Genomic DNA, 21,339 nt, shown 5'->3' on the forward strand with positions numbered 1-21,339 from the left:
CACTGGCCCTGTGGTCTGAGGCGCCCTCTGCAGACCACAGGGATGAATCAAAGGAGTGGCTATTTGTACTACCCAACTGAATTTATTGAGCTCAAAATAACATCTTTGCACCATGGCAGCTTCTATTTGACAAAAGGCAAACACAACCTGATCTTTAACCAGTCAAACAATATTTCACAGCCATTTAAACACTAGTGCCTGCACCAGAAATTAGTATGTGGACCCCTGCTTAAATGCAGAGTTTCAGGCTGTCGATGAGCACGCAAAGTTTTGTTTCCATAAAAAAAAATAATAAATCGGCCTTTCTTCTTCTTATCTATTTGTACTGAAAATGTTTAAAGATAAAAAATGTTTTTAAAAGAATACTTTAAGAAATAACTGATGCATTTGGACTGAGGAGACCAAACTAAGTTTCACCTGAAATTTGCAAAAACCTCACCACACCAAACCCTCCGATCAGTTTCACATCAAGAAAAAAAAAAACCCACAACATTATATCCAAGGCACAGGACCGTCCCAAATAAGAGATCTTCCATTCCAAGAATTACATTTTAAAAGGGACAATGCATATAATTCTTGTCTGGTTGAAGTTTTCACTGTCTGTCTCTTTGGTGCATCACATTTAGGATTTTAGTGTTACCAGTAGGAACCGTTTGCTCACAATCTTTGTCTTACATTTATGTCTCAGTAAGGAATATGCTGGCTTTAAACACCAAATGTTGCATGTTTTGGTTGAGAATACTTGGAGAATTGAAAACATCTAAAACCCAAAAGAGGCACTTGTCAACATAGTGCAACTTCACTGTTGCAAGAATCGGTCTCTTCTTTGTAGAGGTGGCACATTATGGTTCCTTCCAAAGTCTGGACTTTCCAGCAGCAGCAGTTGACTTCTTACATGTATAAAAATAAATTAAAAAACTCAATACAATCATTACTCTAAAAAAAAAAACTGCATACGTAAAAGAATACTTGTGTCCAAGTATGCTCGTGCATACATAGCTGTTTGCAAAGTGATGTTTTGCCCACTCAGATGAAGGACCAGTGCTGGTATCTGTCCGAGGGACTGCAATGAGCGAGAGAGGGATGCTCATGACGGGCAGTCAGACACATGTTCCATCCTGGTAAGTAGATTAACTGGTTCTATATAAAGAGATGATAAAACCATTACTCTCCCAAAAGCAGAAATGATAAACCAGGCATCTGAAATCACAGTGCAAAGAAATGCAAAAGACAAAACTCACGTCTTTCAGTTCCCATTTTTGTTCTGCTCCTGCAAATGTGTTCCTGCCTTTGTACTGGCAGTCATCCAGCTTCACAGCTCCCTCTGCCCCATGCATACACAGCTCCTTCTGAATGTTGTGTCTAATCTCATGACGTGTGGAGTACTCAAAATACTAGAGCACAGGAAAGATCAAAAACCTTATCAGTGTGTCTGAAAGTGAACCGTGCAGTTTTATCAAGAAGAGATAGAAGGTACATTTTCTTACTGACCTGGTTTCCTCCCAGTCCATGACATGGGTACATAATGAGCTCCTTCCCACCCTCATTGTTCTCTCCAGCATCCAGACATGAGTCTTTGCCCACATTTTTCACCTAAAGAAAAAGAGAAGGAAAAGAGAGAGCAGTGAGAGGAAACAAAATGAAAAACTAACATCCAGCACAAGCTGTTCAAACAACTTCAGCCTCTGAAGTGCTTTTGTGGTGTTAAATTGGAACTGCTCTGTACCCTCTGGAGATTCTAAGTGGAAACCCACAGTGGCTAGACAGAGCGGTGGGGTTGGAAAGAGGTGGTGATGGGGTGTATGGTCTTACCGAGCCAAAGCGGAGTGGGTTGAGATCAGGCATGAAGACTTCTGGATAGACGTTCCTCAAATACCAAGAGAAGCTTTTGCATTGCAGCCGCGCTCTGAGGTCCGTGCGTTTGGAGATATCTCCAAAAGTTCTCTGTTGTAACAATGAAAGGCAGGAAAGCAAGAGAATAACAAGATCAGTATTTCCAAATATATTTAGAATCTATATCTATATCTTTTTTTCTGTTTAAACGCATAGAAAAGAGGCAGAATCTTTTACTCCAGTAACACTGTCCATCTGCAATTAAATGCAAGAATTATAAAGAACTCAAAGAAATTTTTGACTTTAGATTTTCTGTTCTGAAAATAATGGCATGTTAAATTTTTTATGCATCAAATATGAGGTTTAGCATGTTAATTAGTGCTAAAAGAACTCATAGAAGTGCCCAGTGAGAAAATCATAGTGTTTGCAAATCAAGTACACCTGATATGTTATTGAAAATACAATAAAATACAAAGACAAATGATAAATCCCAACGGAGATCAGATAAGTTACTATGAAATTTTTAAATCATCTTTTTGAACTAAGAAAGGTTTTTTTTTTGTTTGTTTTAGATGCCTATTTCGATTTGATGCCTGATAAAATATTTGAGACAGTCATAGGCAACAAAAGACCAAAAAAAGAAAGAGAAAACTCTGTAATGCAAACTACCACTAATAACACTGATCAGGTATAAAACACCTCTAAGTATAAAATTAACAAAGAGCCCAGAGTCACGGGTTCTTTCATAAGTCAAGCGCAAAACAATTTACTGAGTCGCTGATGCTTTAATTAACCTTTCTAAAAGCAGCAAGACAAAATTGGATTAAATCTACTAATTCAATGTTTTACATTTCAAGGCAATCCATCCCATACTGTAGACTGTAGTTACTGAGTATTTCAGTTTAAATTTGACTGAAACATTTCCTTTTTGAATTGCTTTGATGATCACCATCAGTTAACACTTCTCAACACCAGTAACTGTGTTCCAGTGCTCTGATGCCTCATTTGTTTAATTAACTACAGAAACGTATCTGACCACTGTTCCTTTCAAACTGAAGAGTAAAGGCACATTTAAAAACATTTGCAGGCACCTCATACTCTTAAATAATGAGAGCCCTTAATTACTATAATGAGGGGAATTGTGCTCAAACTAGGGCCCACTGATGGCCCTGACAGGGGACTCTGTGAAGCCGTGGATGATGGCGTGTCTGTTTGAAATCAGCGGGAAAGGGCTGGCCTCTTCTGTGAGGTACAGCCCTGAGGGAAATGTTTATGGCTCCAATGAGACCACATGTTGGCAAACACTGAGAGGCTGTCATTTTACCAGAGCTGATTTCCTTCAGGGCTTTTCTTTGCTGGTTAACTGCTTTCATCCTCTGATAGCTGATCTACGTCTCCTCATTTTGAAGTATGTGTTTAATTTTTACAGAGTTCATATACAGAGAGATATAATAGTGAATAATTTTGCTGGAGAGTGCATGCTTTCCCCTGTAGAGCATGTTAAGTAATTCATAATCAGACTTAATGCTTGTAAGCATGTCAGGAACAGGAGCTGGATTTGCCCAAACTTGCCTTGAGGGGGAGATAGTAATGAGTGGACTTGAAAACACTTATTTACAACCGTGAAGAGTGGAGACGAAAGACAATGCCTGAGAGCAATTTGCTACTCCTTCAAAATAAGTGAAGTCAATTAACAGAATCTCATAGGCATGCTAGATTCAAAACCAGCACTTACATCTTTTGCAATTTGCGCAGCTTGCTGGTTGCGACGATAGAAGATCTCCTTGTAGTCATCCATCCAGACTTCTGCCAGTCGTACCTGGTTGCGAGCAATCACTTGTGTACCCTTGGGAAAGGTGTGTGGACTTTTGGTGCGGAACACATGACCAACAATGGAGCAAGGGATGATCTCCAGCTGTCCACCGCACTGCCACACCTGCAGATTAATAGGAGTCGGGAGAAACAGACGCACAATGACATGTGGTTAGACACACCCATTTAGCTCAGTGGTGAATATGCACACTGCTGCACAGAATGACAGCTCACTGAAGTCTTACCCTAAATGACATTTCAATATTCTCACCACCCCAGATTTCCATTTCTTCATCATAGCTTCCAATGTGGTAGAAATATTCTTTAGAGATGGAAAAGAGCCCACCAGCAAATGTGGGAGTCCTTTAAAATAAATCAATTCAGATACAGGTTTCAAATGATTTACAAAAAAAAAAGCCTACATACAGTGGATATTCCAAACTGATGCGCAACTCGTGCTTACTTAATGGGATATGTTTCATCTTTCCTCCTTTGTTTCTCGTGATATGGTAGACTCTCCCAGCCAAAAGCAAGACCCCAGTCAAAGTTGCCCCGGTTGTGGTTCTGGCCATATGGGGACGGTTTCATGAACTCAAATGTATTGAGATCAATAGTGGTTATATCTGGACTCACTACTGCAGTGTAGTTCTCAGCTATCCTTGCCAGCAGAGGCTCCAGCCATCCATTAAAGCATTCACCTATTAATACATGCACACAGGACACTTCATCACAGCTGCTTTCTTAATAATTTCTACCTTTCTTATGTCTTGGCTTTCAACCAGAGCAAACATTGCTTTGTAGAGCTCTGGGTGTGTAAGAAAGGGCGTGTAGAACAGTCTAAATATGTGCATAATGGTGTTGACTAACTGGTGTTGACTAACAATGGGCATCGAGAAAGGTTAGCGTGTCACCGGTGGCCACGGACGCGCCCAGAAGCCGAGCAGTTATGAGTCCTTTCCTTTCTCGCTGTCGGACTACTCGCACAATGTTCAGCTGCTTCAGGTACTCATCCAGCTCCTCCTTCAATACATCTGAAAGCACGAGATATTCATTAGACATAGAGTTCAAAATAAATTCCAAAAAGATCTGATGAATGCAAAAGTAAACAGCTTTTCGTAAAGACTCTATTAATGTGTAATAGATCTGCGCAGACTATTTTCATAGTACTTAAAAAAATTTAAAAAAAGATAAAAACTAACACCGTGTGAGAGCGTTTGACAGTGACAGTGTGTGCGGAGATCAGTTGTAGAACGAAGGTCAGTTTGTTGCCTGCTCCCACCTAATGACTAAACTTTTAAGTGTCAGCTGGACTGCATTCCCTGAAACCTCTGAACTCTCCTGCATTTTGCTTCCTTCCAACATCTGACCTATTTACAGGCAGTAACTCATTTCTTAGCCCAACCACTGCTAATTCCTCTTTGGTGTATTTGATAGCGGCCCCTTGCTTCCTGTTGTTACCCACTTCACAAGCTACAGACGCACACACTGCAAGACATCAAACTCAAAAGTGAGCAGGGCAGTCTTGATGGCCCCCATTGAGTTTTTACCATCCACGCTCGCGTCATCTACCAGGATGATCTCCTTAAGGAGAATGGCGGGTGAGGTGTGGAGGACACTGTATACTGTTCTCAGCAGAGTGCTCCAGGCTTCATTGTGAAACACAATTATCACACTGGTGGTCGGCAAGGGGGGGCATCGCTTGAAGGTTTGCTCTATACATCTGCATCGAGAAGGACAAAGAAAACAAAGATCTGACTATTCTGAACGGTTCTTGAGTAGAGCAATAGTCTGGTTATTACATCTGCAGACTCTCCCCTGTGGGGAGTCTATTTCAGCTATGATACTGCATGTGTGGCAACCTTTTAAATACCTGCCCTGTTGGAGAGGGGGATTTTGTCATTTATGAACAGGCCTTATGTCTGTGCTGTATACCGATTACAAAATTAAATGCATTTGGTCTTTCGGGTACTACAAAACAGCTTGTCTGTGAATTTAGCCAACTGTAACTGGGCAGGCATGCAGAAACAAAGTCAGTCAGAGCAATCATCTCTGTGGTTTGTACCTGACATTTTCGTCTGATTCAAAAAGAAAATATGAGAAAATTGTTTGGGTTCAACAGCCATGTTACATTACCCTGTCTGCAGTAAATCTTACAGTAATCTTACAGACTCAACCGAAGAGTTACATTTTGGATAAATTCTTATAATAGCTAAGGAGAACTGTACACTTTTATGCTAATCTCGAACAGCAAGATCTTCTTGTTCTTTTTCTCCCCCCACTTTGAGAACACAGATTAGAACAACTTAATTACATTGTAAAAGTTTTTTGAAAGCATAAAGACTGTACATGTTGACATACTCAGGTGGTCTTGTGTCTGCGCCCAGGTCCCTGTTTAAAGAGATGCGATCACTTGCATACAGGTTAAAGCAGTGTTTCTCTTCACCCCTCTCTTTCTCCTTTTGCTCTTCGGGGCTCAGTGAATTTGTGTGGAATGGTTTCCCAGCAGCTCCAGGAGCAAGAGGGTTCTGGGGTGGCCTCTCCAGAGCTGGCCTGAGCTCAGCAGCAGTGTAGTGACCTGGCAGGCAGGAAGCACCTCCTGGTTCATCCTGCTGCCGTATGGGGGCTTTGATCTGCATTTTTGGCATTGCATCCCTGAAGTTATTGACAGCTCCCATCACCATCCCCAGCATGGCGTCCCGCTTCACTGCCATCTCCTTTAGCCATGGTTCCTCCTGTTGGCTTTGGGTCCCCACTTCCCATTGTATAAAGAACACAAATGTGACAAAGACTAAGGCCACTACAGCCAGTTTTAAAGGGTGCAATCGCCTTCGGAGGACTCTGCGAAGAGTTGTCATTGTTCTTTAGTGGAGAGCAAGCAGGCTTTGGACTGAGATTCAGCTGTAATAAGTAAATATAGTCAAATGCATTACAATGATTAGCAGTCCACATTAATGCTATTTTCTAACATTTAAGACATTGAGATATAGAAAAAAAAGATACAGAAAAATACAGACAGCATATTGACACATTGTCTGTTATATCACCACAGTAACAGTGTGCTTTCAGCATAAGATTTTTAAAAAAAAGAAGATAAATAAAAAAATCAGTACGTGAAATCAGCAAACACCCTGGGATCCGGATTCCTTCATAGCAAATAAAAACGTACCATGAGTCGCTGATCTACAGGTTAGGTTTAGCAGTCCTTTAACTGATTCTCAAATCCAACGACCCTGCATCCTGCTTTAACTGGGGATCCGCTGCTTGTTGCTTCAGTTCCAGTGAAACTATGCGAGGAGACAAAAAGACTCGCTCTGTGTTCGGACTTCACCAAACTTCCGTGTCGTTGGATCCAGGTGTGTTACTCTCAGGTAGAAGGTGGTGACGCACCGGTGCGCGTGCGCAGAGAGGATTCCTGCGTGTCAAAACAGTGGTCAGAATCCATACCTGGAACACAAACCAGAGAGCAGAGATTACAAAAGACGATGGCGATCAACTGCGGCCACCTTTCCCACAAGCAGCCAAATCAAATCAAGGCACTCAGTCAGACATGTGTTGGTGCGATGAACTCTCGATCAATGCGAGTTGAGGCTGTCTTCGTTTGGAGTAATATTGGTGACTGATCTCCTCGGAGTTGCTCAGAGTCAGCAACGGCGTCATTAATAGGATTTGTTCAACTGGTCACTGACTGGAACAGTTGCTGGGTTACAAATCACGGAAGAAGGCGATATATCCCACCGCATCCAATCAAGTCTCTGAGAGACATCGCGCTCGCAGGGCTTAAACTTAATGAACGAGTCCTATTAAACTGAGAAAACACATGGTCCGGGTACAAATGTGGAAAACTCCCCGAGTCGAAGGGAACGCATATAACCCGAGAATTACAGATAAAAGTTGTGGACACTCACCACCGCTCTCTGGAAGCTTGTCTTTTCCCTGAAAAGTCCCACGGATGTTGTTCGTAAAGCGCTTGATGCTTGAGGACGTGGATTTCACCGCAGGGAACCTTCTCTGGTGCCTTGTTTGAAGTCAATCGGTCACTGACTTGCACACCGACTCCATCTGTGAGGACCATGTCCCCCACCGCGTCCGACCCACGGCAGGCGGCTAGTTTATTATGTCCATTAAAACGCTCACTGTGTCCAACATGTGATTCAAGTGACGTTTGATATGTGGATACATCATCGTCGTGCGGTCATCCATAATTAGGAGCGCACATGTTCTTATTAATGCTGTCAATTCAGGTGAAAAAGAAAGTAAGACCAAGGAAACACTATTATATATTTATTAAATGACGTATCTCTTTGAAGGACAAAACAAATAAAACAAACAATTCTATACAATACATATAAATGCTAAGTCAGCTACAGAAAATCATTATTAGAGACTTTAGTTGTTGCCTTAAAAAATGTTAATAGATGATAGAAACACAGTTTGAATAAATACAGGTGAAACGCTCCTAAGACTCCCCTTCTACGAGGTCCCCTCGTTTTATGCTGCAAAAACATTTTTCTAGCTGTTTTATGTCTGTAAGCTTTCAGTCGCGCACATGCCTGAATGTCTCTGCTCTGTGTTTTCTCTTTGGACTGCCAGCAACCAGCTTAGAATAGGCTCAGAAAAAAAAATGTACATAGAAATGTGTTTGAGGTTCTTCCCAAATCCAAGTAACTGTTCACTTTCAACAGTAAAATCCAAACAATGAAAGTAGATTTACTAAAAGTTGACTGATTTCAATATATAAATGTTTATTTTATGTCTTTCTCTCTCCTTCACTTGCTCATGCACACACACACACACACACACACACACACACACAAACAGGTCCAACACTAAGATCTCAAGGCAGCGCGAGCCTTGTCCAGGATTTCCTTTCTCATCTTTGGATAATTTGGATGAGCAGCAAGAACCTGAGGACAGAAATAAATCAGATGCAAATCATAAAATCAACTCAAAGATGATAAGAGTGTAAGCATCCATCCCTAGATGTCTCACCTTATGACAGACATCTATGGCATCCACATGTCTCTTTGCTTTCAAATAGTTAAAAGCAAGCTTGTATCCTGAAGGAAAAGTAGACGTTAGATGTTACGAAAGTGTTTTGTCTTGATCCATTATAAATAGAACTTGACATCTGATTTTGCTTGACATACCAATAGTTGGGTTTGTCCGATTTCCATATTTCCAAGCCAGTTCATAGTTGAGTGCAGCATCACGGAACGCCTGCTCTTTTTCCATTATGTAGCCCTGATATTCATAAGCTTTGCAGCATGACTGGGGAAAAAGTCCAGTTACACATTGAAATTAAAGTTGGTTTCTGAGTTATAAGGAAACACAATTTGTCAAAAAGAGGATAAGATGCGTATATGTGAGAACTATGTAGCCTTGATGTTATGTTTAAGCAGTGAGTATTTTCAGGCTGACCTTGTTATGATTAAGGCATCTCTTCAAAAGGTCCCCTGCCATGTCAAACTTCCCTGAGTGGATGTATATGTCTGCCAGGAGCAGCCAGCTCTTTTCAAACTCATCAGCGTCAGCGACGTTCCAGTTCATCTTAGCTATGCGTTTGAGCTGGTTCCTGGCTCGAGGGGTTTGTTTTAGCATCATGTAAGCTGTTGCCATGGCCAACAGTGCTGGTACGTGGTCTTTCTGGATTGAACCGAAGAATTCTGGTGAAACAGGATGAATCTGACAACATCCCACCACTGATTTATGTAGCTAAACTATTACCATACACACAGTTATATACACTGATATTCAGCCTGGTACAGAGTGATGTGTGGTTTCTAACCAAATGGCGCTCACTGACATTAAGAGAGAGCCTGAAATAATGCCCATCTCTTAGTGTGGGTATATTTACAAAAGAGGGAGTGATGTAACTCATGCACCATCTGGAGTTTACTTACCTCATTGTTTGCAACCTCTGTGAAAACACTGAGGGCTTTCTCTATATTAGCCTTCTGTTTAGTCGCAAGCAAGCAGTAGTTCTCCAGGATGTGGAGCTGTACGTGTCCGCCCGGTGTCTGAGGCTTTATCTCTTTGAGTAGCTTTTCAGCTGTTCTCACAGCAAGCTGCTCTGACTCCTGCTTCTCCGTGGAGTTGCTAAGGAGAGACAAAGCGAAAGCATGTTAGCATTAGAGGTTTTAAACAGAGAGTTGTATTCTGAATAGAGTCATTTCCACTCTACCTAACTCTGTTAATAAAGTTCACTCACCCAATTTCACCTTCTAAATTCTCAAACACTTCTCCACCGATGGTGTCATTGTCAGGGTTAAGGTAGATTTCGATCATGTTATACACAGCATTTTGACCCCAGTCATTGTCTTTTCGAGCCTTATTAAAGTGTCGAAGGGCGTCATTTGGCTCTCCCGTGTACCTGAACAGAAAGCACAAGTTTAGTCACAAAGGCTGAAAAAGAACAGAAGTCCCAATAATCTTGGGGTGAAAAGTCGTTCCACTTACCAAAGATAAAGTCCTTTGCAGTAGTTAAACCCAGGATCAAATTTAGTCCTGGAAGAATGTTTTTCAGCCATATCAATAAATCTGGGGACTTCTTCCAACTTGCCAGCCCTCCTCAACAAGTCGATAAGGCGTGACAAAGTTGGGTAGTTGTCTGAAAGCGACAGGTGCCGTTTATTATGCTTTTCATTTTGAGAATGTCAAATCATCAATGCACATTTAAAAAAAAAAAGCAGGAGCACCTGGTTTGCGCTCAAGGAGTTGTTGAAAATGAAACACTGCCTGTTCGTAGTCCTGCTTCCTAAACATAATGTCTGCCATCATCTACAGACAAACGAATAGGAGAAAAGCACTTTTTATATTAGTTTTTAAAAGGGGCCGTGATAGCAGCTGTGGTGTCAGAGAAACAGAACCGACCAGAGTTGCATCTTCATTAAACTGATCGTTCTTCAGAATGACACTGCACTGCTCCTGGCATGCGTCCACCTCGTCCAGAGTCAGATACAACCGCGCCAGCTCCAGCATCACCTGAGAACAAGGGAGCGCATTCATCTGAATGAAATCATGTCACACGGGTTTTTTTGGACAATAATCTTGAGCGCATAAACATGACATTTTGTACAATCGAATTATAAACAAATGAGTTCACACATAATTAAAAAAATAACATGCAAAAGACTGAAAAAGATCGCTCCAATGCTCGTGGAGCACAGCTGTGGTGAGTACAAACAACGGTTTTGATTCAGCTGCACTGACCTTGCGATCTGTCTCACAGTACACAAGAGCTTCTTTGTAGAATTTGACCGCTCTCTCATAGCCCCTCTGACTTGTATAGTGTTTGGCGATCTCGGCACAGATCTCAGCAGCAAGTTGCTTCTGCGTGGGGACAGCGTCAGGCTGCTCCATCTGCACACGCTTCAACACCTTGGCCTGCACATCTCGGGCCTATGAACAACAAATACAGTGTCATTACAGAAATAACAAAACCAATGACGATCATAAATGTTTGTTCAGAAAATACTACAATGAGACACACCTTTGTAAATGTGCCCATGGTTTTAGAAGATTGTCTATCTTCACCAAGTGAACGACGTAGTGTAGAGAAATAATGAAGCAATAATATCTTATAGAAAATGTGAAAAAGACTGACGAAATAACCGGAGCCACCTACTCTTTGCAGAGAAAGTAGAGCTTCCTCATTTTTTTCAACTTTGTTTTGGATCTTTGCCAACAGGACCAGATAACGGCAATCATCTGAGAGGGCGGGTAGTTCATTTACTGGATTTTAGAAGAAGAAAAGACAAGTTAGAAGCACAACAACCCAATAAACAAGTGTAGCTTCAAGATGCAAAAGGAGGCCATGCAGTCCAGGAGGTCACAGTTACCGTGGCAACCAGATCATGTAAAAGGAACAGCTGTAAGCAACGTTAGAAAAAACATGCATGTGGGCCATTGTGCGGTACACATTGCAGCACCCCCCTGTGGTCAAATGCCTCAAATGCCTCAGGAAGAACCAGGAATGGATCTTCACTTTCTATGATATGGAATTCAGAGATATGAGCTCCCTGCCCCTCAACAATCTATGAATCCTCAATCAAAAACATAGCAGAAAGACAGCAGATTCTATGTGCAAACACAAGTACGGCATCACCGTCATTTACAAACACCAACGCCCAGTTTTGCATCGTGCTGTTTATACTGCCACATTGCTTGTGTCATCACGGCTGTGCAGAAACTACAATCACAGTCCATGACATATCGTGACGTCTGAAGTACCTGGGTCATGATCCAGAGCGTCATGCAGGACCTTTTCGCAGCGCTCGTATTGCTTCATCTTCATCAGAAGCTCGGCCAGGTCATAGCGCAGGAAATTCTGTTGCTCAGTCTTCAGGGCTGCTTCATAGTAATTAATTGCCTGCATGGTAATGGCAGTCTTGCGTCAGCACTCGTTTGTTTGTGTGATTTTAATCTTCAAACGACTGTAAACACAGACCTTGACGTAGTTATGAGTCTTGACGAGGGCTTTCCCAATCTTGCTGCCTAAGGCACCATCTTTGGGGTTTTTCTTCAGCGCCTGCTCGTAAACGTCGATGGCTTTCTCAGGCTAAAGATAAACATGAGGAAATCAGAAGTGGAGTCAGAATTTGGGTATGTGTAAATATTATAAATAGCAGTAAAATGATTTAAACAACTCATGGTGTTGTCTCCTTTTAAGTAAAACCTTTTGGAAATGGTTAATAAAGACGCAAATACTGAGGTTTGGAGGATCTCTTTTGATTTTGAATGATGCCATCTCACCTATCGTCACAACCAAACTATGTGTCAACAATATGCGGCTGAGGTTGCCACCAATACCACAATATCTCACAGTCTTTGATGCTATGATTTCTATTAAAACCGACTGCACAACAACTTAGCTGCATTCTGTTCCTGTCCACTGTGTAAAATGATTGAAGGACTTCACAATTGGTCTTTTGTTTGTCCTGAAATCTATTGATGAGGATTATGTTGTTTGTGTCCACCACAGTTTGGAAAAATGACTTTAGGTCAGTGCTTCTTGTCTTGTACCAGGGACCAGCTGATAACCTTCTTATCTGTAGATGGAAGGGGAGACTATGCAAGGAGTTTCTGTGATGCCACTGATCCCCTGTGAAAAAAAGTTCATTTCTAAAATATTTTCTTCTTAATTAATGTAATGACAGCGTTCTTGCTCTCTAAGGAGTGGAAGCTTTGTTTACTTTGAGTTTGTCCAGTTTTAGAAGTAACATTCTGATCTTTTAAGCAAAGGTATGTGAACATTATCAGCAGAACGCACTGAGGAAAGTACAGTGTGAACAGTACAGTGCAGAAAAATAGTCCCAGTCTGTGTTTTTACTATGTTACATGAGGTTTTTGTATTCATATCACTCACATATAACCTTTTTATAATAATTTTGAGCTAGGCTATTCTTTTAAAATATGTACATTACTGCTGAGAAATAAAGTGATTTTAAATGCACATGTAAAGCCAAACTAAGTTTGTCAAAACAACAACAAATCAAATGTTTTGGTGTACAGAAAATATCTTTAGATCTTCATTAGACACAGCTGAGTCCCAGATTTTACTCACCTCCTGAATGTTCATGTAGGCATCGCCCAGTAAGAGATATGTGTGAGGGTTAGGCAGCTTCTCCACCATTTCTCTAAGAAATAGACAGGTGTATCACATTACAAATGATGTACTTCATTATTGTAGACACATCTCTGAGGTGATCTGTTCATTCACACTTTGCTAAGTCCAAACTGCCATTAAGAACCATAAACATTTCTTTCCAACAGCATGGATGGCTCTATTCAATGTACCTTCACCTTCTGGTTTATTAGACTTAACTATTTGACAGATGTGGGAACTACAGTGTGCACATGTGTATCTTCCAAATGTAGTGCTCACCTGTAACAACTTGCATAAAGTCTTTTTTCTCTTCTGTGCTTCAGGTATATGTCTGCCATTTTCTCTTTGGCCTGAATGTAATAGGGCTGCTCGGGTGTAATGTTTCTCAGCATACTCAGCGCTAGCTCTGTGTCACCACGCAATAGGGCCAGGTCTGCGTTAGCTATAGTGACACGTAGCTCCTCAGGGGTTCCAGAGAACTCATTGATGGCATCCTGCATCACTTTTGCCGCTTCATGCTGAAAGAGGAAACTCATTCATCATCTTATTACTTTTTCCTTCAAAGCCAGACATACAGTATATATGGGCCCAAATAAGATTTCAGCACACTTTGAAAGGAGTATTTTACCTGTTTTCCGTTGAGCCACAGAGCCTCAGCTAACTCCAAGAAGACAGATACACAGTCAGCAGAGCTTAGTTCTGTCTTCCTGTGCTTAGACTTGGATGATGATCCAGCTCTGCGGACACCTGGAAGACTCATAGCCATCTGCAATGTTTGAATAGCCTCTGCAAGCTCACCCATTTTCTTCTTAGCCTGAGCCTTAATCAGGTGGTACAATGGGTGGTCTCGAATCTGGAATGAACAATAAATCATGACCCACTTGAACAAGCAATCCCTGCATCAATAAAAGAAAGGTCAACAAATCAAGAACTTGATTTTGCAACGATATGACTTAGAAGCTGTTTACACCAGGCTTTAATATGGACATCTACATGCGTATGTAAAGTGAAGCTGAATGTGATGAAAGACAGAGACTGCAAACCGCACTGCTCACTATAAAAAGTACCATTACTGCTTTAATACCTTTAATACATCAATGGCCTGTGTATTCAACATACCCCCCCCCTTCAGCTGAAGCTTTCGAACAGCTCTCAAGTAAACAATTAGAAACAGAAAATTGTTTTATATAGACAACAGAACAGTGAGACAGGAAATTCTTGCCACCCAGCCATTTGAAGTTAGGTAAGCAGGTGGTTTGTTAATGTGGCCTAAGACACGTTTGGGTTCATACTGCTTTACAGTGTAAACATGTGTCCCAGACCATCTCTGAATGTGATCAGAGCCATCCGACATTAACACTTGTATTTAGAGCGATGTCATTTCAAGCTGTGTCTTTTTGTATTTACATCGTTATATATACTTACATCAAAAATAATATATGAAGCGGCAGGATGCCTTCATGTTTCATGTCTCATTGAAATTCCCTTTATTGTCACTTGCTTCTTGTTTTCCCTGCCATTAAATTGGCTGCCCCTATATTTGGAGCATGTCTGTATTTTCATCAGATGAATGTAACAGCGAGAAAGAAATGTTACAAAACAAATACGTGAAAGGGGTCACCAAATCTACGTGGGTGGCGATTTACCTCAAAGTTATGGCTGAGGCAGAGTTCCAGAGACTGGGTGCACAGCGTCACGTTACCCTGCTGCAGATGGATCTGGGCCATTAACAGATGTGCATCTGCATGAGATGGACACTGGTCTAAGCAGTGCTGTAGACTGCTCTGAGCAGCTTCAATGTCACCTGAGCGAACACAGCAGCAATGCAAATTAAAATACCACTGACATGAGACAAGAACAAACAAGTAAATAAATAAACTGCTCAACTGGAGAACTCACCAGACTGATACCTGACTTTAGCTAACATGAAGACTGCATGAAGGAGGCCCGGAACTATCTTGACAACAGTATCCAACAACGTGGCACAGTGCTGAAGCTGAGGGGCAGGAGGCTGGCCAGGGGCAGGAGGCTTATAGTGGATCAATGAAAATGCTATTTACTACACATTAATCATGACTTAAATGTTTCTTTTTTCATAAGTCTTTAAGCAAGAGGGTTAAACCATCAAGAAATGTGTCCCAAGAAAACACAACGTGACAAAGGAATACTGAATAAATACAATAAATACTGAAGCTCTCTTCCCAAAATGAAGGCCCTTATCAGACGCCTTACCACTAATGATTCGTTTAGTTGTACCTTAGAAGGACACAGTGCAAGATACTCTTTCACAATCTCCAACAGGAAGTCAGGGTTCATCTTCTCTAGATATTCTACTCCCAAAGGCAGACCCTGAAGTGAAGAGAAGTGTGTGTCCACTGCATCGTTCAGCAGATTGGTCACCTCTTCCTGGGACCGGTGCTTTTTCACTGATAACACAGCCTGCAGGTAGAGAAGTTCCTATAAGAGTGAAAACAAACTGCAAGTTAAGGACGGCAAACACGTGAAATAAGATTCAACAGATTCAGCCACTTAAAAGGGCTATTCTAGAAAAAGAACTCAAAGGTTTCACATTAAGGGCAAAAAAAAAACTATAAATCTTGGTGGAAGAATGAAGAACTGAGAGGAAAAAAACTGCTGTCCTGCCATTATGTTTGCATAATGCTTCAACAATATCTCTAAATCACAATAAGCCTCTGCTTCAAGCAAACTCTAATAGAAGACATTACCGCTGATTTTCCAATGGATTGTTGAATCTCTGTGAGAAATTCCAACTGTTGTTCTGCATCTTCAAGTTGACCCTCTATCAGTTGGCAACGAGCTATACCTGGATAATGACCATATGAAATTTTTTTCTTAATATATATTTCAATTTTGCACTCAAAGTATCATGCGAAGATGTTACCTGTCAAAGCTGAAATGCTAGCTTTCTCCCTGTTGGTAATAGCAGTCTTGTACCACTTCATGGCCTCCTTGATTCTGCCCTGAAGCACCATCTGGTAACCCAACTCTGTGGCTAAATCTGGGTCCTCTGATGCCACAGAGAAGGCCCTTTCCACCATTCTGAATGTCTGCTCAATCACTTTCGCATTGCGTCCACACTAGAGGGCAAAGAAAATACAACAATAACAGGAAGGGCTGTAATTCTGTGCAAAGAACGCCTCAGAAACAACAGCTGAAACATTTCAGAACAGAATTTAGATTAAAACGGAAAAATGGGCTTACGACACGGGTGAAGGCAAGAGACATTCTGTAGAAAAGCTCAGGGTTGTGTGGTTCCAACATGTCTAAGCTGCTGATGACGTTCGAAAGGTGCTTTACAGCCTGTTATTGGGCGATATCAAGAGTTCCATCATACTGTATGTCCACTTATTACCTGCTTTCTTTTTTACCTTCATGCTGATTTCCTACTACTATGTTCAATGTATGACAATGTAAAATTGTGTTAACTTTACCTCAGTGATATCGCCGTCTCTACATAAAGAATGTAGAGCTAGAATCCGTAGTGCCTCCAGGTTATTTTTATCTTTCTGTAAAAGCCTGAAATATGATACAAGATGCTGTGAATAAAGTCCATCTCCAACACTTAATAAGCTAGGATTTCTTTTATTGATAGTAATAGAATATATGATACTGCTGCAGTACTGTGTTGAGCTCCCACACAAATAACATCTAAGAAGGCATCTAAAGGATGTAAGGAATACCGTTTGCTGCCTGCCCCCCAGTCAAATTCATGAGATCAGAAAGAGGCTATAAAGCAGCTTAAACTTGGTGCAACTTGAGTATTTGCTCTTTCTCCTCTTTGAAACTGTATGCGATTCTTGTAATTTGTTTTTTTATTTGTTTTTATGTTGCACTGGCTTCTGCCAAGAAAGGCAAACACATAGATGTCCACATTCGCTCAGTTGGTCCCACTCAGATGCATGTCATGTTTGAGCTTTTGCTGCCACTTGGGGGCAGTCTCATAAATAATAAACAAACTGAACGTGGACTGCTCTTAGTTGTCTTAGTGCTGTCCTTCATGTTCTTTTTCTGCTGTGTCTATGGGGGCTGAGAGCGACACAGAGAGATAACTCCAAATGAAATGTGTAGTTGAACGCTGGATCATTTGTGACGGCAGACTGTCTTTTCTTCTGAAATGCTAACAAATGTTGTTTTTTTTTGTCATGTCATCAGATACACTGACGACCGAGCCGTACCCGTCGTCTTTCAGGGGTAAGGTGCCCTCTTTTAATGATTAAGGATTAGTCGTCATCTACTAATACTTGATCTCCAAAAGAAAAAAGGGGCACTTAAAACTGTTTATGATCTTTTTTAGTTTTGGGAAGCAAGCTCAAATAATATTACATAAGAAAACATATCAGAGATCATCGCACAACTTCGAAGAAACCCTCAAAAAAGCTCCAAATTGATTACCTGTGTGCAGCATCTATGGTTTGGTCCCAGTCTTGAAGACTCAGCAACAGTTTCATTTTCTTGATTAGAGCAGGTAAGAACCCAGGAAAACTCACTATGACTTGGTTAACCATCTCTAACGCTCCAGAGTAGTTCTGACGATATTCATAGTATTGTGCCTGAGACAAAAGAAATTTCAGTGAGGATGACTGACATGCACACTGTGTGACATGTAAACAGCAGGTAGGCAATATTTAACATGCTACGTTGAACTGATTTAACTCATTTACAGTCCAAAAAAATCTGTAAGAGCTACGATCATTTCCAAAACAACGGGATTCTTTCAAATGTGAATAAAAAGAGAAACACAATTAACAGAAGCTATATTGTCTTGAAAATAATACAAAGAGGACATAACAAATGTCGAAACTTATAAAAGAGATGCTGAGTTATTCGCTCTCTTTGAATTTGATGTGTAGGTTATTTTCACAAGACCATGCAGTGTGGTGGTAAACAGCGCAGAACTCTACAGGAGTTTTTCAAAAAGCAACAACTTTTCTCAGATATAACATTTGATTTGTTGTCTTTGTATTATTTCCAGTTAAGTATAAGGCTGGAATAATTTGTATCTGCAAATGCAAATTTGTTTTGTATTAAAACAGGACGGGAGATTGGACTGAAGACAAGTTTCGGTGCAATCTGTTGGTTTCCTTAACTAGGACATTGTTTTTGAATTGGCTCTATATGAATGAATTGGATTATTTTGAAATCAATTAATTGGATTTCATTGGATTATGATTTGGCTTTGGAATTCCAATTGGCTTGAATTGGACTATATTATTTAAGTGCCTTGAGATGACAATTGTTGTAATTTGGCGCTATATAAATAAAACTGAATTTAATTGAATTGAAATTAAAAACAAAACCCATCCCAAATTTTTCAGAACCAAGATTTTGTTCAATAAGTATGGTAAACGAAAACAGTGAACTTATTAGTGAAATTACTGTCATGGAAACAGATGCATTTAATCAAGGACTCAAGGAGTCAATTAGATACATAGAAGGTTTCATGAGATTTTTGTGGGAAATGTGAGGAATTTTAGCAGCATATTATTTGCAGCTGCAGCTGAGGAAGGCCATTCAGTATGGATCAGTATTTTCCATGTCACCTTTCCCATCAGGGCGAAAACATCTGCTTTCTCTTTCAGCCCCTCATCAAAGTATTTTCCAGCCTTTCTGGCGTATGCGTCTTTCCCAGATGTAACATCTATCCAGGCTTTTAGGATTATCCCCTAAATGACAAAATTCAGAGCACATTTTACAAAAACGCAAGCACACAGCTCTAATCATTGAGAGCACACACTGCTTTCCAATATAATATTGATACATTTGTCAATCATCTTATAGGAACAATACTAATCTCACCTCTCTAGAGCCATTGGAGAGTTTGATCATTCTTTCCGTGTACTCCCGAGCTTTATCATTCCGCCCTAATAGCCAGAGAAAAGTGCCAGCATGGTACAGGCTCTTGGGAGGTGCACTTTTACGATCCTCTTTGACTTTAGCATCAAGTTCCTGAATAACTTCTCTGTCTGTGAATACAAGGAGACTTATAAAAATCCCAGCAAATGTGTCTAACGGCACGAATAAAAGAACTATGCTGGCTTACCTGGGTTCGTTTTTCTTTTCTCTGCATAGACAAGAGCCATTAGTGTGCAGAGAGACAAATCTCGATCATCTCTTAATGCATCCAGTTCTGCTGTGGCTTCTTCAATTTGATCTGAAGTAAAATAATCAAAGAGCTACATGTATAACAGAAGGAAAAGGCACACTTACCTAAAGACACGTTACGAATTTCTTTAGCTCACCTTGCATAAGAGTCCCGTATGCGTGGAAAAAAATATAGATGGGATCATTGCTGTATTTCCTTTGAGCAGCTGATGAAGAGTTCACAGCATGACTGAAGTACTTTTCATAACAGTAGTACTTGATCAAAGCCTGAGGGAAACACAAGGAGGGAATTTACTTTGTCAGAGTGTAAAGGTGCTGATAGCAAAGACAAAACAAAAATAGAAATAGCTGAAAGTAGCTTATCAACCGGTTACTTTGGCAAAACAGAATGAAGTAATGTGAAAAACGTGAAAGGATGCGCCAGCTACCCTGCTTTTACAGCAACAATACATGTTAAGCTAGTTAAAGTAAGTTATTACCATGTCGTCGTCGCGGCCAACAGCTGTCACAACTCTTACACCATTTGGAAGACCCTATACTACAAATCATCCTCCTTAATCTATAGCTTTACTGGCTTTTTTAGTCTCTTAACAAGTTACACTATTATTTTCGCTTCCCTACACGTTTTCGTCTTCTGGTGCTGTATCATTCTGGTGCTGTATGGTAAGTGTGAACTTACCAGCGTTGTGTCTTCATCCTCCATCTTGTTTCAAACGCTTTAGGTGCAGACAGTGCTTTGGCGTTACTGTAACACTTAGGTAATGTTCCTTGTGTTCACGGTTCTTTAAAATAAGACGGACATTATAGCAATTTTCGTGTTGTCTTCGCCATCTTGCACCAAGTCCTTTAGCGTTGCCTGGTAACTTAGGAACAGCCTGTACAATACAATCATTAATCCCTTCATCTTGACTTTCAGGACCGACTTCCTTTGTGAGTGCCGTATGAACCGTCTTGTTTTACCATATATTTAGGTTTATAACGTTAATATGGTTTATATTCTCTAAACCTTACATTTTTTTACATTTTCTACCGTCTTTTAGGTGGTAGTTAGCGAAATACATTAGGGTTTTAAGAACTGTGAGAAGCCTGAAAGAATGAGTTTCGGAAAATATTAGCAGTAATGGTTGACGTTTGTCAAGGTAATTTTCCTTTTATACCTATAGGGGGCGTAATCACCCTTTTTATTATTTTGATACTAAACTGCTTCTACTGCTATTACAACCAAAGTCGAGCCTATTGTTATTGTAAATTGATGATAAACCTAGTAGCCCAATCATGAAATTGTATTGGCATACTTTAAAAAAGACAAAAGACAAAGACAAAAACAGATATTTTATCTTCTTGATGCCAGCAACACGCCTAGAAGCGTTGGTACAGGGTCATGTTCACATATGTGTAGCATCCCCTCTCAATAAACTTCTGGGCACTTTTGCTGGACCTCTTGAAGAAGAATGTTGTCTCAGTCTTGTCTGATCTAGGATTCAAGCAGCTCTACAATCCTGGGTTTTCTTTGTCATATTTTGCCTTTCACAATGCATTAGCAGTGATGGCACAGCTTTAGATGTGCAAGTTTCCAGTTCCATGGGCACTAATGCACCCCCATCCCATCAGATATTGTACCCTCTGCTCTTTAGTTCAGAGGGCTCAGCATCCATGATTTTCTTTAAAAGAATTTTAGATTTTGATAAGTCTGATCACAGAGCAGTTTCCCATTTTGACTCAGTAATTTTGGAATCAACTTTGTGTTTTTCAAGCTTTAGAATCATGAACATTTTTAATATAGTGCTGCATGAGACCCTGAAGATTGCAGGATTCCAATATCTTTTTGGCTGTGTCCCTTGCCCACAAAGTTGACTCCAGATTCTCTGAATCTTTTGATGATATCATGTAGTGTAGATGATAGAATATTCAAAACATATTTTTTTCAGAATGCTGCACTTTTGTCCATCTTTACTTTTCAGAGACTC

The 21,339-nt window shown here is 40.6% G+C and overlaps 2 protein-coding genes across 3 annotated transcripts; both read right to left on the reverse strand.

The window, feature by feature from the left end:
• Window positions 1-62: 62 nt before the first annotated feature.
• Window positions 63-7,268, reverse strand: galnt3 (UDP-N-acetyl-alpha-D-galactosamine:polypeptide N-acetylgalactosaminyltransferase 3 (GalNAc-T3)). Of its 2 annotated transcripts, none has more exons than XM_072397092.1 (11): window positions 6,812-7,268; window positions 6,004-6,543; window positions 5,193-5,365; window positions 4,527-4,676; window positions 4,109-4,343; window positions 3,891-4,008; window positions 3,569-3,769; window positions 1,813-1,944; window positions 1,492-1,593; window positions 1,242-1,394; window positions 63-1,140 (listed from the first exon to the last, which is right to left on the reverse strand). In XM_072397092.1, the coding sequence occupies exons 2-11, from the start codon at window positions 6,498-6,500 to the stop codon at window positions 1,027-1,029; spliced, it is 1,875 nt and encodes a 624-aa protein (XP_072253193.1). In that variant the 5' UTR covers window positions 6,501-6,543; window positions 6,812-7,268; the 3' UTR covers window positions 63-1,026. The 2 variants fall into 2 exon arrangements, with proteins under 2 accessions (XP_072253193.1, XP_072253194.1); XM_072397093.1 differs by having other exon boundaries at window positions 6,004-6,397; window positions 6,812-7,267.
• A 653-nt stretch (window positions 7,269-7,921) lies between these two features.
• ttc21b (tetratricopeptide repeat domain 21B) lies at window positions 7,922-20,230 on the reverse strand. The gene is made up of 29 exons (XM_072397096.1): window positions 20,052-20,230; window positions 19,510-19,639; window positions 19,311-19,421; window positions 19,067-19,233; window positions 18,811-18,933; window positions 17,663-17,820; window positions 16,702-16,786; window positions 16,472-16,570; window positions 16,152-16,347; window positions 15,976-16,073; window positions 15,506-15,706; window positions 15,149-15,278; window positions 14,896-15,053; window positions 13,878-14,102; window positions 13,529-13,767; window positions 13,208-13,280; window positions 12,092-12,202; window positions 11,875-12,013; window positions 11,270-11,376; window positions 10,855-11,043; window positions 10,516-10,626; window positions 10,341-10,422; window positions 10,102-10,252; window positions 9,854-10,015; window positions 9,546-9,741; window positions 9,064-9,288; window positions 8,793-8,913; window positions 8,635-8,702; window positions 7,922-8,549 (listed from the first exon to the last, which is right to left on the reverse strand). The coding sequence occupies exons 1-29, from the start codon at window positions 20,073-20,075 to the stop codon at window positions 8,472-8,474; spliced, it is 3,957 nt and encodes a 1,318-aa protein (XP_072253197.1). The 5' UTR covers window positions 20,076-20,230; the 3' UTR covers window positions 7,922-8,471.
• Between the last annotated feature and the right edge of the window lie 1,109 nt (window positions 20,231-21,339).

Source organism: Leuresthes tenuis, unplaced genomic scaffold, assembly GCF_036924035.1.
Source record: "Leuresthes tenuis unplaced genomic scaffold, fLeuTen1.0.hap1 SCAF_12, whole genome shotgun sequence".
In the NCBI taxonomy this organism is placed as follows: domain Eukaryota; kingdom Metazoa; phylum Chordata; class Actinopteri; order Atheriniformes; family Atherinopsidae; genus Leuresthes; species Leuresthes tenuis.